General features: G+C 59.6%; 2 protein-coding genes across 2 annotated transcripts; both read left to right on the top strand.

The window, feature by feature from the left end:
* Window positions 1-8,716, top strand: LOC137465811 (electron transfer flavoprotein subunit beta-like). Its single transcript, XM_068177837.1, has 6 exons — window positions 1-90; window positions 1,361-1,519; window positions 3,591-3,743; window positions 4,896-4,958; window positions 6,018-6,176; window positions 8,476-8,716. The coding sequence occupies exons 1-6, from the start codon at window positions 34-36 to the stop codon at window positions 8,647-8,649; spliced, it is 765 nt and encodes a 254-aa protein (XP_068033938.1). The 5' UTR covers window positions 1-33; the 3' UTR covers window positions 8,650-8,716.
* Window positions 8,717-9,955: 1,239 nt separating this feature from the next.
* Window positions 9,956-14,557, top strand: LOC137465812 (serine/threonine-protein phosphatase 2A 65 kDa regulatory subunit A alpha isoform-like; the record flags this gene model as incomplete). The annotated part of the gene is made up of 7 exons (XM_068177838.1): window positions 9,956-10,114; window positions 10,742-10,832; window positions 11,081-11,181; window positions 12,316-12,548; window positions 13,404-13,551; window positions 14,068-14,223; window positions 14,423-14,557. Coding segments are annotated over exons 1-7 (942 nt in total), but the record flags the coding sequence as incomplete, so codon positions are not given.
* Between the last annotated feature and the right edge of the window lie 4 nt (window positions 14,558-14,561).

Raw genomic sequence — 14,561 nt, 5'->3', positions numbered from 1 at the left:
TCCGGGGCAGGGGGCGTGGCCAGCGCGGCAGCAATGGCGGCGCTGCGCGTGCTCGTGGGGGTCAAGCGCGTCATTGACTTCGCCGTCAAGGTAAGGGCACACCTGGGCACACCTGGGCACCCCCGGGCACCCCCGGGCACACCTGGGCACCCCCGGGCACACCTGGGCACACCTGGGCACACCTGGGCACCCCCGGGCACACCTGGGCACCCCCGGGCACCCCCGGGCACCCCCGGGCACACCTGGGCACCCCCGGGCACACCTGGGCACCCCCGGGCACCCCCGGGCACCCCCGGGCACACCTGGGCACCCCCGGGCACACCTGGGCACCCCCGGGCACACCTGGGCACCCCCAAACCCCTCCCCCCGCGCGACCCCCCCAAAAAGCCCCAAAATCCCGAATTTGGGGGGGGTTGGGGGGTGGGGGAGGGGGGGGAGGTGGCGCCTGAGCACACCTGGGCACACCTGGGCACAGCTGGGCACCCCCGGGCACCCCCGGGCACAGCTGGGCACAGCTGCCAGCCCCTAAAATCCCCTAAAATTCCCAAAACCCCCTAAAAAACCCCAAAAAAATCCCAAATTCCCCAAAGGCCTGCAGGGGTTTTTGGGCTGGAGGGGAGAGAACTCACCTGTGCCCACCTGTGCCCACCTGCGCCTGCCTGCCAACCCCCAAAACCCCCCCAAAATCCCTTAAAACCCCCCAAAATCCCCCCAGAAATCCCCAAAACCCCCAAATCCTGAGATAATTTTCAGTATAGGGGGGAGGGGGCACACCTTTACCCACCTGTACCCACCTGCGCCTGCCTGTGCCCACCTGCACCCACCTGTACCCACCTTTACCCACCTGTCCCCACCTGTGCCCATCTGTACCCACCTGCCCCCACCTGTACCCACCTGCACCCACCTGCACCCACCTGCACCCACCTGTACCCACCTGTGCCCACCTGTCCCCACCTGTGCCCATCTGTACCCACCTGCCCCCACCTGTACCCACCTGCACCCACCTGCACCCACCTGCACCCACCTGTACCCACCTGTACCCACCTGCCCCCACCTGTCCCCACCTGTGCCCACCTGCACCCACCTGCCCCCACCTGTCCCCACCTGCACCCGCCTGCACCCACCTGTACCCACCTGCGCCCACCTGCACCCACCTGCACCCACCTGTACCCACCTGCGCCCACCTGCACCCACCTGTACCCACCTGTGCCCACCTGTACCCACCTGCCCCCACCTGTGCCCACCTGTGCCCACCTGTGCCCGCCTGCCATCCCCCTAACCCCCAAAATCCCCAACTCCCCTGGGCCCCCCGGCCCCTGCCCTGGCGCGGGGGCTGAGCTGAGCCAGGTGTGCCCGGCAGGTGCGCGTGGCGCCGGGCGGGGCGGGCGTGCAGACGCAGGGCGTGAAGCACTCGCTGAACCCCTTCTGCGAGATCGCGCTCGAGGAGGCCGTGCGCCTGCGCGAGGCCGGCGCCGCCGCCGAGGTGGTGGCGGCCACGCTGGGCACGCGCGCCAGCCAGGTGAGGGGCACGGGGGGGGGGGACAGGTGAGGGTACAGGTGAGGGTGGGGACAGGTGAGGGAGGGGGGCATGGGTGATGGGCACAGGGGAGGGAGGGGCACGGGTGATGGGCACAGGTGAGGGTACAGGTGAGGGGGGCACAGGTGAGGGGGGGACAGGTGAGAGGCACAGGTGATGGGCACAGGTGAGGGAGGGGGGCACAGGTGATGGGCACAGGGGAGGGAGGGGCACAGGTGAGGGCACAGGTGAGGGAGGGGCACAGGTGAGGAAGGGGCACAGGTGAGGGCACAGGTGAGGGAGGGGGGCACAGGTGATGGGGCACAGGTGGGGGGGCACAGGTGGGGGGGACAGGTGAGGGCACAGGCGAGGGAGGGGACACGTGAGGGTGGGGCACAGGTGAGGGCACAGGTGAGGGAGGGGCACAGGTGATGGGCACAGGTGGGGGGACAGGTGAGGGAGGGGACACATGAGGGTGGGGCACAGGTGAGGGCACAGGTGAGGGAGGGGCACAGGTGATGGGCACAGGTGATGGGCACAGGTGAGGGTACAGGTGAGGGGGGCACAGGTGAGGGAGGGGGGCACAGGTGAGGGAGGGACAGGTGAGGGAGGGGCACAGGTGATGGGCACAGGTGAGGGTACAGGTGGGGGGGGACAGGTGAGGGAGGGGGGCACAGGTCGGGCGGGACAGATGAGGGGGGCACAGGTGGGGGGGCACAGGTGGGGGGGGACAGGTGAGAGGCACAGGTGAGGGGCGGACAGGTGAGGGAGGGGCATGGGTGAGGGGGGGACAGGTGAGGGGGCACACCTGGGGCAACTGGAGGCTGGGAAATGGGGAAAAATTGGGGGGAAATTGGGGGGAAATGGGGAATTTGGGCACACCTGGGGGCACCTGGGCACACCTGGGCACACCTTGGGGGGAAATGGGGGAAAAGTGGGGGGACTTTGGGGGAAATTGAGAATTTGGGCACACCTGGGCACACCTGGGCACACCTGGAGTGGCTTTGGGCTGGTTTAGGATTTTTGAGGGTGGTTTTGGGGGCATTTTCTGGGCATTTTTTTGGGGTAATTTTGGGTGTTTTGGGGGCTTTTTTTTTTTTTTTTGTATTTTCGTGGGCATCTTTTGAGGAAATTTTGGGTGTTTTGGGGGCAATTTTTGGGGCGTTTTGCGGTGCGGATTGTTTGGGTATTTTTTGGGGCATTTTTTGGGTAATTTTTGGGAATTTTTTGGGCATTTTTTGGGGCTTTTTTATTTTTGGGCATTTTTTGTGTATTTTTGTGGCTTTGTTTTTTTTTGCATCTTTTTGGGACTTTTTTGTATTTTTGGGGCATTTTTTGGCATTTTCGGTATTTTTGAGGCATTTTGAAAATTTTTTGCCCCTTTTTGGGGTAGTTCTGGGGTATTTTTGGCGCCATTTTCTAATTTTGGGAAATTTTTTGGCATTTTTGGTTTTTTTTGTTATTTTGGCCATTTTTGGGTCATTTCTTTACATTTTTTGGCCATTTTTGGGCCATTTTTTGGCCATTTTTTGGCCGTTTTCGGGGTGATTTCTTGCTCTTTCGGGGTATTTCATTAACCCCTTCCTCCCCACAGGAGACCCTGATTTTTGGGTTGTTTTTGGGTCGTTTTTTGGGTCGTTTTTGGGTCGTTTTTTGGCCGTTTTCGGGGCAATTCCCTGCTCTTTCGGGGTATTTCATTAACCCCTTCCTCCCCACAGGAGACGCTGATTTTTGGGTTGTTTTTGGCTGGTTTTGGGCCATTTTTTGGCCGTTTTTGGGCCGTTTTCGGGGTGATTTCTTGCTCTTTCGGGGTATCTCATTAACCCCTTCCTCCCCACAGGAGACCCTGATTTTTGGGTTGTTTTTGGCTGGTTTTGGGTCGTTTTTGGGCCGTTTTTTGGCCGTTTTCGGGGGGATTCCCCGCTCTTTCGGGGTATTTCATTAACCCCTTCCTCCCCACAGGAGACCCTGATTTTTGGGTTGTTTTTGGGTCGTTTTTGGGCCGTTTTTGGGCCGTTTTCGGGGCGATTCCCCGCTCTTTCGGGGTATTTCATTAACCCCTTCCTCCCCACAGGAGACCCTCCGGACCGCCCTGGCCATGGGCGCTGACCGGGCGGTGCTGGCCGAGCTGGGGGAGGGGGTGGCCGCGGGGCCCCGCGAGGTGGCCACGGCGCTGGCCGCGCTGGCCCGGCGGCTGCAGCCGCACCTGGTGCTGCTGGGCAAGCAGGTGAGGCAGGGGGCACCTGTGGGGAGCCTGTGGATCCCTGTGGATCCCCTATGGATCCCTGTGGATCTTCTATTGATCCCCTATGGATCCCCTATGGATCCCCTATTGATCCCTATGGATCTTCTATTGATTCCTTATTGATCCCTATGGACCCTCTATAGATTCCTTATTGACCCCTATGGAGCTCTATTGATTCCCTATTGATCCCTATGGATCTTCTATTGATTCCTTATTGATCCCTATGGATCCCCATGGATCCCCTATAGAATCCCGTCAATTCCCTACTGATTCCTGTTGATCCTCTTTTGGTCCCTATGGATTCCCCATTGGAAATCTGTTGATCCCTATGGATCCCCTACAGATCCCTATGGATCCCCTATTGATCCTTTATAGATCTCCTGTAGATCCCCCAGAGATCCCATCGGACCCCTATAGATCTTCTATTGATCCCCTATAGATCCCCTCAGACCCCCCGGAACCCCCATAGATCCCCTGTCATCGATCCCCTATCGATCCCCTATTGATCCTCTATCATCGATCCCTTATCATCGATCCCCTATCGATCCGCTATCGATCCCCTATCATTGATCCCCTATCGATCCCCTATTGATCCCCTATCGACCCCCTATCATCGATCCCCTATCATCGATCCTGTATCGATCCCCTATCGATCCCCTATCATCGATCCCCTATCATCGATCCCCTATCATCGATCCCCTATCATCGATCCCCTATCGATCCCCTATCGATCCCCTATCATTGATCCCCTATCATCGATCCCCTATTGATCCCCTATCATCGATCCCCTATCATCGATCCCCTATCGATCCCCTATCGATCCCCTATCATTGATCCCCTATCATCGATCCCCTATTGATCCCCTATCATCGATCCCCTATCATCGATTCCCTATTGATCCCCTATCATCGATCCCCTATCATCGATCCCCTATCATCGATTCCCTATTGATCCCCTATCATCGATCCCCTATCATCGATCCGCTATCGATCCCCTATCGATCCCCTATCGATCCCCTATCATCGATCCCCTATCAATCCCCTATCGATCCCCTATCAATCCCCTATCGATCCCCTATCGATCCCCTATCATCGATCCCCTATCATCGATCCGCTATCGATCCGCTGTCCCCAGGCCATCGATGACGATTGCAACCAGACCGGGCAGCTCCTGGCCGCCATGTTGGACTGGCCGCAGGTAGGCCGCGCGCGGGCGCCACGGGAAACATTCCCCGAGGGGGTGGGGTGAAGGGCGGATGTATCCCAGAATCCCCGGGGGTAAATGGGGGGATGTATCCCAGAATCCCCCGGCAAATGGGGCGGATGTATCCCAGAATCCCCTGGGGCGGATGTATCCCAGAATCCCCCGGGGTAAATGGGCGGGATGTATCCCAGAATCCCCTGGGGGGGATGTATCCCAGAATCCCCTGGGGTAAGTGGGGGGGATGTATCCCAGAATCCCCCGGTAAATGGGATATATTCACCCCGAATCGTGGGGCATTGTGGGATCTATCCCCGCCATGGGCTGTGGAAATGGGGGCGGTCCCGGTCCGTACGGGTGCGGTCCCGGTCTGTACGGGTGCAGTCCCGGTGCTGTCCCTGCCTGTACGGGTGCTGTCCCGGTGCGGTCCCGGTCCGTACGGGTGCTGTCCCTGCCCGTACCGGTGCGGTCCCAGTCCGTACGGGTGCTGTCCCAGTGCGGTCCCGGTCCGTACGGGTGCTGTCCCTGCCCGTACCGGTGCGGTCCCAGTCCGTACGGGTGCTGTCCCAGTGCGGTCCCGGTCCGTACGGGTGCTGTCCCTGCCCGTACCGGTGCTGTCCCGGTGCTGTCCCGGTCCGTACGGGTGCTGTCCCGGTGCTGTCCCTGCCTGTACGGGTGCTGTCCCGGTGCGGTCCCGGTCCGTACCGGTGCTGTCCCTGCCCGTACAGGTGCTGTCCCGGTCCATATGGGTGCTGTCCCGGTCCGTACGGGTGCTGTCCCGGTGCTGTCCCGATCCGTACGGGTGCTGTCCCGGTGCGGTCCCTGCCTGTACCGGTGCTGTCCCTGCCCGTACCGGTGCAGTCCCGGTGCTGTCCCTGCCCGTACGGGTGCTGTCCCGGTGCTGTCCCTGCCCGTACGGGTGCTGTCCCGGTGCGGTCCCTGCCCGTACCCGTGCTGTCCCGGTCCATACGGGTGCTGTCCCGGTGCTGTCCCGGTCCATACGGGCACGGTCCCGGTCCGTACGGGCGCGGTCCCAGCCCCCGCTGCTCCCCACAGGGCACGTTCGCCTCGCGGGTGGAGCTGGAGGCCGGGGCCGTGCGCGTCCAGCGCGAGGTGGACGGCGGCCTGGAGACGCTGCGGCTGCGGCTGCCGGCCGTGCTGACCGCGGACCTGCGGCTCAACGAGCCCCGCTACGCCACGCTGCCCAACATCATGGTGCGTGGGGCGCCCCCGGAATCCCGGGGGGACCCTGGGATTCCCGGGCCGTTCCCCGAAATCCCCGAAATTCCCCAAAATCCACGCGGTTTCCCGTAGGGGCTGGTGGGGGTAGACCTGCTGTCCCCACCCCTGGGGTTACGGGGAATGGGATCTTCCCAAAATTCCTGGGGTTTCCCCACATTCCTTGGGTGTTCCCCAAATCCAGGGTGTTCCCGGAATCCCCAAAATCCCGTGAAATTCCCCAGAATTTCCGAAATTCCTCAAAATCCGGGTGTTCCCCTATAGAGGCCGATGGGGTAAACCTGTTGTCCCGACCCCTGGGAATGGGATCCTCCCAAAATTCCTGGGCTTTCCCCACATTCCTTGGGTGTTCCCCAAATCCAGGGTGTTCCCGGAATCCCCAAAATCCCGTGAAATTCCCCAGAATTTCCGAAATTCCCCAAAATTTCCGAAATTCCCCAAAATCCGGGTGTTCCCCTATAGAGGCCGATGGGGTAGACCTGTTGTCCCGACCCCTGGGAATGGGATCCTCCCAAAATTCCTGGGGTTTCCCCAAATTCCTTGGGTGTTCCCCAAATCCAGGGTGTTCCCGGAATCCCCAAAATCCCGTGAAATTCCCCAGAATTTCCGAAATTCCCCAAAATTTCCGAAATTCCCCAAAATCTGGGTGTTCCCCTATAGAGGCCGATGGGGGTAGACCTGTTGTCCCAACCCCTGGGAATGGGATCTTCCCAAAATTCCTGGGGTTCCCCTCATTCCTTGGGTGTTCCCCAAATCCAGGGTGTTCCCGGAATCCCCAAAATCCCGTGAAATTCCCCAGAATTTCTGAAATTCCCCAAAATTTCCGAACTTCCCCGAAACCCAGGCTGTTTCCCATAGGGTCCAATGGGGGTAGACCTGTTGTCCCGACCCCTGGGAATGGGATCCTCCCAACATTTCTGGGATCCCCAAAATTCCCAGGGGACTCCCAAAAAAATCCCCCCCAAAAATCAAACAAAAATCCCTAAAAAAAGTTTAAAAAAATCGCCAAAATAATGAAAAAAAAAATCCTGAAAAAATTCCTGGAAAAGTCCTAAAAAAATTCAGAAAAAATCCCCCAAAAAATCCCAAAAAACCCCAAAGAAATTGCTATAAAAATCTTTAAAAAACAAACAAGAAAACCTCCTAAGAAATCCTTCAAAAATCCTAAATATGTCAGAAAATCCCCAAAAAATCCAAGATAATAAAAAAAAAAAAAAATCCCAAAAGAATTTAAAAAAATCCCCAAACATCCCTAAAAAAATCCCAAAAAATCCTAATAAAATCCTAAAAAATTACTCGAAAAACTGGGAAAAAATCCTAAAAAAAAATCCCCAAAAAAATCCATTAAAGATCCTAAAAAAATCCCAAAAAATCTTAAAAAAATCCATTAAAAATCCCAAAAATATCCTAAAAAAATCCCCCAAAAAATTAAAAAAAAAAATCCTGGAAAAATCTTTTAAAAATCCCAAAAATCCTTAAAAAATCCTTAAAAAATCCCCAAAAATCCTTAAAAAAAATCCCAAAAAATCCTAAAAATATGCTAATAAAATCCCAAAAAATTCCCCAAAAATCCTTTAAAAATCCCTAAAAAAATCCTAAAAAAATCCCAAAAAAATCCTAAAAAAATCCCAAAAAATCCTAATAAAATCCCAAAAAATTCCCAAAAATCCTTTAAAAATCCCTAAAAAATCCTAAAAAAAAATCCCAAAAAAATCCTAAAAAAATCCCCCAAGAAATCTCAAAAAAATCCCCAAAAATCCTAAAAAAATCCCCAAAAATCCTAAAAAATATCACCTCGAAATCCCAAAGAAATCTTAAAAAAATCCCAAAAAATCCTAAAAAAATCCCCCAGGAAATCCCAAAAAATCCTAATAAAATCCCAAGAAATCCTAAAGGAATCCCAAAAAATCCTGCAAACCCCTCAAATCCCCGTGAAGGCCCCCGAAGGCCCCGCAGCCTGTGGCCAGGCTGGCCCGCGGTTCCGCTGCATCCCCGCGGTTCCGCTGCATCCCCGCGGTTCCGCTGCATCCCCGCGGTTCCGCTGCATCCCCGCGGTTCCGCTGCATCCCCGCGGTTCCGCTGCATCCCCGCGGTTCCGCTGCATCCCCGCGGTTCCGCTGCATCCCCGCGGTTCCGCTGCATCCCCGCGGTTCCGCTGCATCCCCGCGGTTCCGCTGCATCCCCGCGGTTCCGCTGCATCCCCGCGGTTCCGCTGCATCCCCGCGGTTCCGCTGCATCCCCGCCGTTCCGCTGCATCCCCGCCGTTCCCTTGCAGAAGGCCAAGAAGAAGCCGCTGGAGCTGCTGCCGGCGGCCGAGCTGGGGCTGCCCGCGGGGCCCCCCCGCCTGCGGCTGCTGCGGCTGCAGGAGCCCCCGCCCCGGGCGGGCGGCGAGAAGGTGGACAGCGTCGAGAGCCTGCTGGGGAAACTGAGGCAGGCCGGCCGCATCTGACCCGCCGGCGCTCCCCGGTTCGTCCCCAGCGCCTTCCCAGTCCGGCCCCAGCGCTATCCCAGTTCGTCCCAGTGGCGCATGGAGCGTCGAGAGCCTGCTGGGGAAACTGAGGCAGGCCGGCCGCGTCTGACAGACCAGTTCGGCCCAGTTCATCCCCAGAACCATCCCAGTCCCTCCCAGTCCGTCCCCAGTACTATCCCAATTCAGCTCAGTTTGTCCCAGTTCATCCCCGTCCGTCCCAGTTCATCCCAGTGCTGTATGGAGCATCGCGAGCCTGCCAGGGAAACTGAGGCACGCTGGCCACATCTGATGCACCAGTTCATCCCAGTGCCTTCCCAGTTCAGCCCAGTCTGTCCCAGTTCATCCCAGTGCTGTATGGGGGGGGGAGAGCATCGAGAACGTGCTGGGGAAACTGAGGCACTCCGGCCGCATCTGACGCACCAGTTCACGCCAGTTCAGGCCAGTTCGTCCACAGTGCCTTCCCAGTTCAGACCAGTCCATCCCAGTTTGCCCCAGTTCATCCCAGTGCTGTATGGGGGGGAGAGCGCTGAGAGCCTGCTGGGGAAACTGAGGCACCCAGTTCAGGCCAGTCCATCCCCAGTGCCCTCCCAGTCCCTCCCAGTTTGTCCCAGTCCCTCCCAGTTCATCCCAGTGCCTTCCAGTCTGGCCCAGTTCCCCCCAGTGCCTTCTCCCCACCCCAATAAAGGCGTGGCCAGTCCATGACGTCATCGCGTTTTCTGGGGGCGTGGCTTAAAGGGGCGGGGGCGGGGCCCGGCCAAATTGTACTGGTTTTTACTGGATTTTACCGGTTTTTACTGGATTTTACTGGTTTGGGGTGTTTATTGTTGCGGGTGCGGCCCAGTATAAACCAGTTCGGCACTGGAGGGGTCCCAGTGCGTCCCAGTTTGTCCCAGTATAACCCAGTTTGTCCCAGTTGAGGCCCTGGCGGGTCCCAGTTTGTCCCAGTATAACCCGGCGGGTCCCAGTCCGGTCCCAGGGCATTCCGGTCTGTCCCAGTATGATCCAGCGGCTCCCAGTTTGTCCCAGTTCGTCCCAGTTCGTCCCAGTTCGTCCCAGTTTGTCCCAGTTCGTCCCAGTTCGTCCCAGTTCGTCCCGGCCTCCAACGCGGTGCCTCCGCGTTGCGCAGCAACGCCTCGCCCCGCCCCTCCGCGCTGTCAATCAATCGCATCGCCCAATCACAGCGCTATTCAGCGCTTCGACCGCATGGGTGGGGCTTCAACTGACAGACAGCACCCTCAACCAATGGGAAGAGCCGCTAGGCGGGCGCTGCGGCGGCGCTGACCAATCAGCGCCGCGGAAGCCCTGCAGGAGCGGAGCGGGCGACCCCGTGCGGCCCCTCAGAGCCGGGGCGGCGGCGGCGGCGAAGATGGCGGCGGCGGACGGCGACGATTCGCTTTACCCCATCGCGGTGCTCATCGACGAGCTCCGCAACGAGGACGTGCAGGTACCGCTGCCGGGGCCTCGCCGCGGTACCCCCGGGCCGTTCCGGGGCTTCGGGGCCCCTTCCGCGGCTACCGGGACCCGGCCGGCATCGCCCGCTGGCCGCGGCCCCGCTGCTGATGGCCGCCATGAGACAGCCGCGCTGATTGGATGAGGCGGCCCGGTCCCCTCAGGCGCGGGCGAATGGACGGTGGCGTTACATATGTGGGGCGGTTGGGGGTATCGGAGAAAGGCGCGCTCTGATTGGCTGGAGGGGCGGTGTGTGTTTGTTAGACGCGTTCTGATTGGTGCGCAGCGCTCGGTGGGGGGGGAATCCGCCCCTCCCGTCGCTGCGCCCCCTAGCGGCGGGGCAGCGCGGCTCCCTCCTCGCCGCAGCCAATGGCAGCGCGAGGCCGCAGCAGCGCTGCTCTCCATTGGCTGCCGTCGGCATGGGCGGGGCTTAGAGGAGCCAATCGGAGGACCCCTCCCTACCGCGGCGGCGCTGCAGAGCCGTGAGACGCCGTTCCTGATTGGCTGCGCCGCTTTGGGGGCGGGGTTTCTTAATGAGGGGGGCAATTCCTGCCGTTGTTTCCCCGGATTTTTCCCCATTTTTCCCAAATTGTCCTGAATTTTCCCCATTTCCCCATCCCAGCTGCGCCTCAACAGCATCAAGAAGCTCTCAACCATCGCGCTGGCGCTGGGCGTGGAGCGAACCCGCAGCGAGCTCCTCCCTTTCCTCACCGGTACCTGCGGGGCCCCAAAATTGGGCGGGAAAGCCCCAAAATTTGGGGAGGGAGGGGTCTCCAAAATCCAGGTGGGGGCAGGGCATTCCTGGAAGGTCCCAAAATTCCCATGGAAACCTCAAAAATCGGCCAAAATCTCCCTGTGGGTGAGGAGTGGGCGGGGTTTGGGGAGGCGGGTGGGGCCGGGGTGATTGACAGCTGTGGGAGGGGACAGGTGAGTGACAGGTGTGTCACCTGTGCGGTCGCAGACACCATCTACGATGAGGACGAGGTGCTGCTGGCCCTGGCGGAGCAGCTGGGCACCTTCACCGCCCTCGTGGGGGGACCCGAGTTCGTGCACTGCCTGCTGGTAGGAGCCCCAAAAAACTCACCTGGGGGGGGGGAAAACGCACCTGGGGGGGACAAAAATACACCTGGGGCACTCCAAAATGTACCTGGGGGGGAAAAAACACACCTGGGGCGGACAGAAACTCACCTGGGGAGGACAAAATGTACCTGGGGGGGACAGAAACTCACCTTGGGGGGACAAAAATACACCTGGGGCACTCCAAAATGTACCTGGGGGACAAAATGTACCTGGGGGGTGACAGAAACTCACCTGGGGGGCACAAAATGTACCTGGGGGGGACCTGAGGACAGGAAAATACACCTGAGGAACAACTGAGGGGGACAAAAATACACCTGGGGCACCCCAAAATGTACCTGGGGGGGAAAAAACACACCTGGAGGGGGACAGAAACTCACCTGAGGGGGACAAAATACACCTGGGGACAGGCAAATACACTTGGGGCACCCCAAAATGTCGCTGGGGGGGACAAACACACACCTGGGGAGGATAAAATACACTTGGGGAACCCCAGAATACACCTGGGGAACACCTGGGAAGCCCCAAAAACTCAACTGGGGAGTTGAAAATACACCTGGGGGACACCTGGAGAGTGAAAAACACAGCTGGGGGGCCAAAAATACACCTGGAGAGCCCCAAAAACACACCTGGGGGGCTAAAGGGACACCTGAGGACACAAAAATGTACCTGGGGAACACCTGGGGAGCTGAAAATACACCTGGGGAACCCCAGAACCACACCTGGGTGGGGCTGGAACGCACCTGGGAGGCCTGAACCTCCATCCTCTGTCCACCCTATGCCCATCCCGTGTCCACCTGTCCACCCTGTGTCCATCTGACCACCCAATGTCCACCTGTCCATGCTGTGTTCCTCTGTCTGTCCAACCACCCTGTGTCCACCTGCCCGTCCCGTGTTCCTCTGTCCATCCCGTGTCCATCCCATGTCCATCTGTCCATCCCGCGTCCACCTGACCACCCTGTGTCCATCTGTCCATTCTCTGTCTATCTGACCGTCCTGTGTTCATCTGTCCATACTACGTTCCTCTGTCCATCCCGTGTCCATCTGCCCATCCTACGTCCACCTGACCCCTCCGTGTCCACCTGTCCACTCAACGTCCACCTGTCGGGGTGTCCGCAGCCGCCCCTGGAGAGCCTGGCCACGGTGGAGGAGACGGTGGTGCGGGACAAGGCGGTGGAGTCGCTGCGGGCCGTGTCCCACGAGCACTCGCCGCCGGACCTCGAGGGTCACTTCGTGCCGCTGGTCAAGCGCCTGGCCGGAGGAGACTGGTTCACGTCGCGCACCTCGGCCTGCGGCCTCTTCAGTGTCTGCTACCCGCGAGTGTCCAGCCCGGTCAAGGCCGAGCTGCGCCAGTGAGTGACCGAGTGACCGCTGCGGTGGGGGGTGTGGGCGTGGGGTCACTGAGGTGACTATAGAGTCACTGAGGTGGGTGTGGGGTCACCGAGGTGACCACAGGGTCACCAGTCCATCCTTGGGGACACTGAGGTGACCCTGGGGTCATTGAGGTGACCACGGGGTCACCAATCCATCCTTGGGGTCATTGAGGTGACCATAGAGTCACTGAGGTAACCATAGAGTCACTGAGGTGGGTGTGGGGTCACCGAGGTGACCACAGGGTTACCAGTCCATCCTTGGGGACACTGAGGTGACCACAGGGTCATTGAGGTGACCATAGAGTCACTGAGATGGGTGTGGGGTCACCGAGGTGACCACAGGGTCACCAATCCATCCTTGGGGACACTGAGGTGACCTTGGGGTCATTGAGGTGACCACGGGGTCACCAATCCATCCTTGGGGTCATTGAGGTGACCACGGGGTCACCAATCCATCCTTGGGGACACTGAGGTGACCTTGGGGTCATTGAGGTGACCACGGGGTCACCAATCCATCCTTGGGGTCACTGAGGTGACCACGGGGTCATTGAGGTAACCATAGAGTCACTGAGGTGGGTGTGGGGTCACCGAGGTGACCACAGGGTCACCAATCCATCCTTGGGGACACTGAGGTGACCCTGGGGTCATTGAGGTGACCACGGGGTCATTGAGGTAACCATAGAGTCACTGAGGTGGGTGTGGGGTCATTGAGGTGACCACAAGGTCAGTGAGGTGACCATGGGGTCACCAACCCATCCCAGGTGTACTCAGGTGCCCCCCAGGTGTGCCCAGGTGGGCGTGGGCAGTGCCCAGGTGACCCAGGTGTGCCCGCAGGTACTTCCGGAACCTGTGCTCGGACGACACGCCCATGGTGCGGCGCGCGGCCGCCTCCAAGCTGGGCGAGTTCGCCAAGGTGCTGGAGCTGGAGCACGTCAAGAGCGAGATCATCCCCATGTTCTCCAACCTGGCCTCCGACGAGCAGGTACGACGCACCTGGCGCACCTGGCGGGCAGCTGGGGGGGCCTGGGCACACCTGGGGGGCACCTGCGGGGAGCCCGGGGTTACCTGGGCACACCTGTGCACATTTGGGGGTCAGCTGGACATTCCTGTGGGTTACCTGGGGGCACACCTGGGGGGGCTGGGCACACCTGTGGGGCACCTGGGGGATCCTGGGCACTCCTGGGGGGCACCTGGGGGATCCTGGGCACACCTGGGGTTACCTGGACATACCTGGGGTTTGCTTGGATGTAATTGGGAGTTTATCTAGCCATACCTGGGGTTATCTGGGGGTCACCTGTGCATACCTGAGGCTCATTTTTGCACACCTGTGCACACCTGTGCACACCTGTGAGCTGGACTCGGCGCGGCTGCTGGCGGCAGAGGCGTGCACATGGGGGGTCACTGGGGGGGAATCACCTTTGGGGTTACCTGTGGCTCATCTGGGGGTGACCTGTGCTCACCTGTGCTCACCTGTGCTCACCTGTGCTCACCTGTGCAGGACTCGGTGCGGCTGCTGGCGGTGGAGGCGTGCGTGAGCATCGCGCAGCTGCTGCCGCAGGAGGAGCTCGAGGGGCTGGTGATGCCCACGCTGCGCCAGGCGGCCGAGGACAAGTCCTGGCGCGTGCGCTACATGGTGGCCGACAAGTTCACCGAGGTGGGCGGCGCACCTGGGCGCACCTGGGCGCACCTGGGGGCACCTGGGCGTGGGTTTCAGAGAGGTTTGGGATGAGTTTTGGGGCTTTGGGGGAGGTTTGGAAGCCTGGGAGATGTTTGGGGATGCACCTGGGCGCACCTGGGGGTACCTGGGAGCACACCTGGGCACACCTGGACGCACCTGGGCCGTGTCCCCGCAGCTGCAGCGCGCCGTGGGCCCTGAGATCACCAAGACCGACCTGGTGGGCGCCTTCCAGAGCCTCATGAAGGACTGCGAGGCCGAGGTCCGGGCGGCCGCCTCGCACAAGGTCAAAGGTCAGCGGCCACCCCCGACCCGTC

Source organism: Anomalospiza imberbis, unplaced genomic scaffold (assembly GCF_031753505.1).
Source record: "Anomalospiza imberbis isolate Cuckoo-Finch-1a 21T00152 unplaced genomic scaffold, ASM3175350v1 scaffold_1108, whole genome shotgun sequence".
Lineage (NCBI taxonomy): Eukaryota > Metazoa > Chordata > Aves > Passeriformes > Viduidae > Anomalospiza > Anomalospiza imberbis.
The sequence above is the reverse complement of the archived record's forward strand: the minus strand, read 5'-3'. Positions and strand labels throughout refer to the sequence as shown.

Bases quoted from the DNA above. Each gene is read 5' to 3' on its own strand.
- LOC137465811 (XM_068177837.1), top strand. From the start codon at position 34: ATGGCGGCGCTGCGCGTGCTCGTGGGGGTCAAGCGCGTCATTGACTTC. The intron at 1,520-3,590 runs GTGAGGGGCACG...TCCTCCCCACAG, and splicing joins TGGGCACGCGCGCCAGCCAG to GAGACCCTCCGGACCGCCCT. The intron at 4,959-6,017 runs GTAGGCCGCGCG...TGCTCCCCACAG, and splicing joins CCATGTTGGACTGGCCGCAG to GGCACGTTCGCCTCGCGGGT.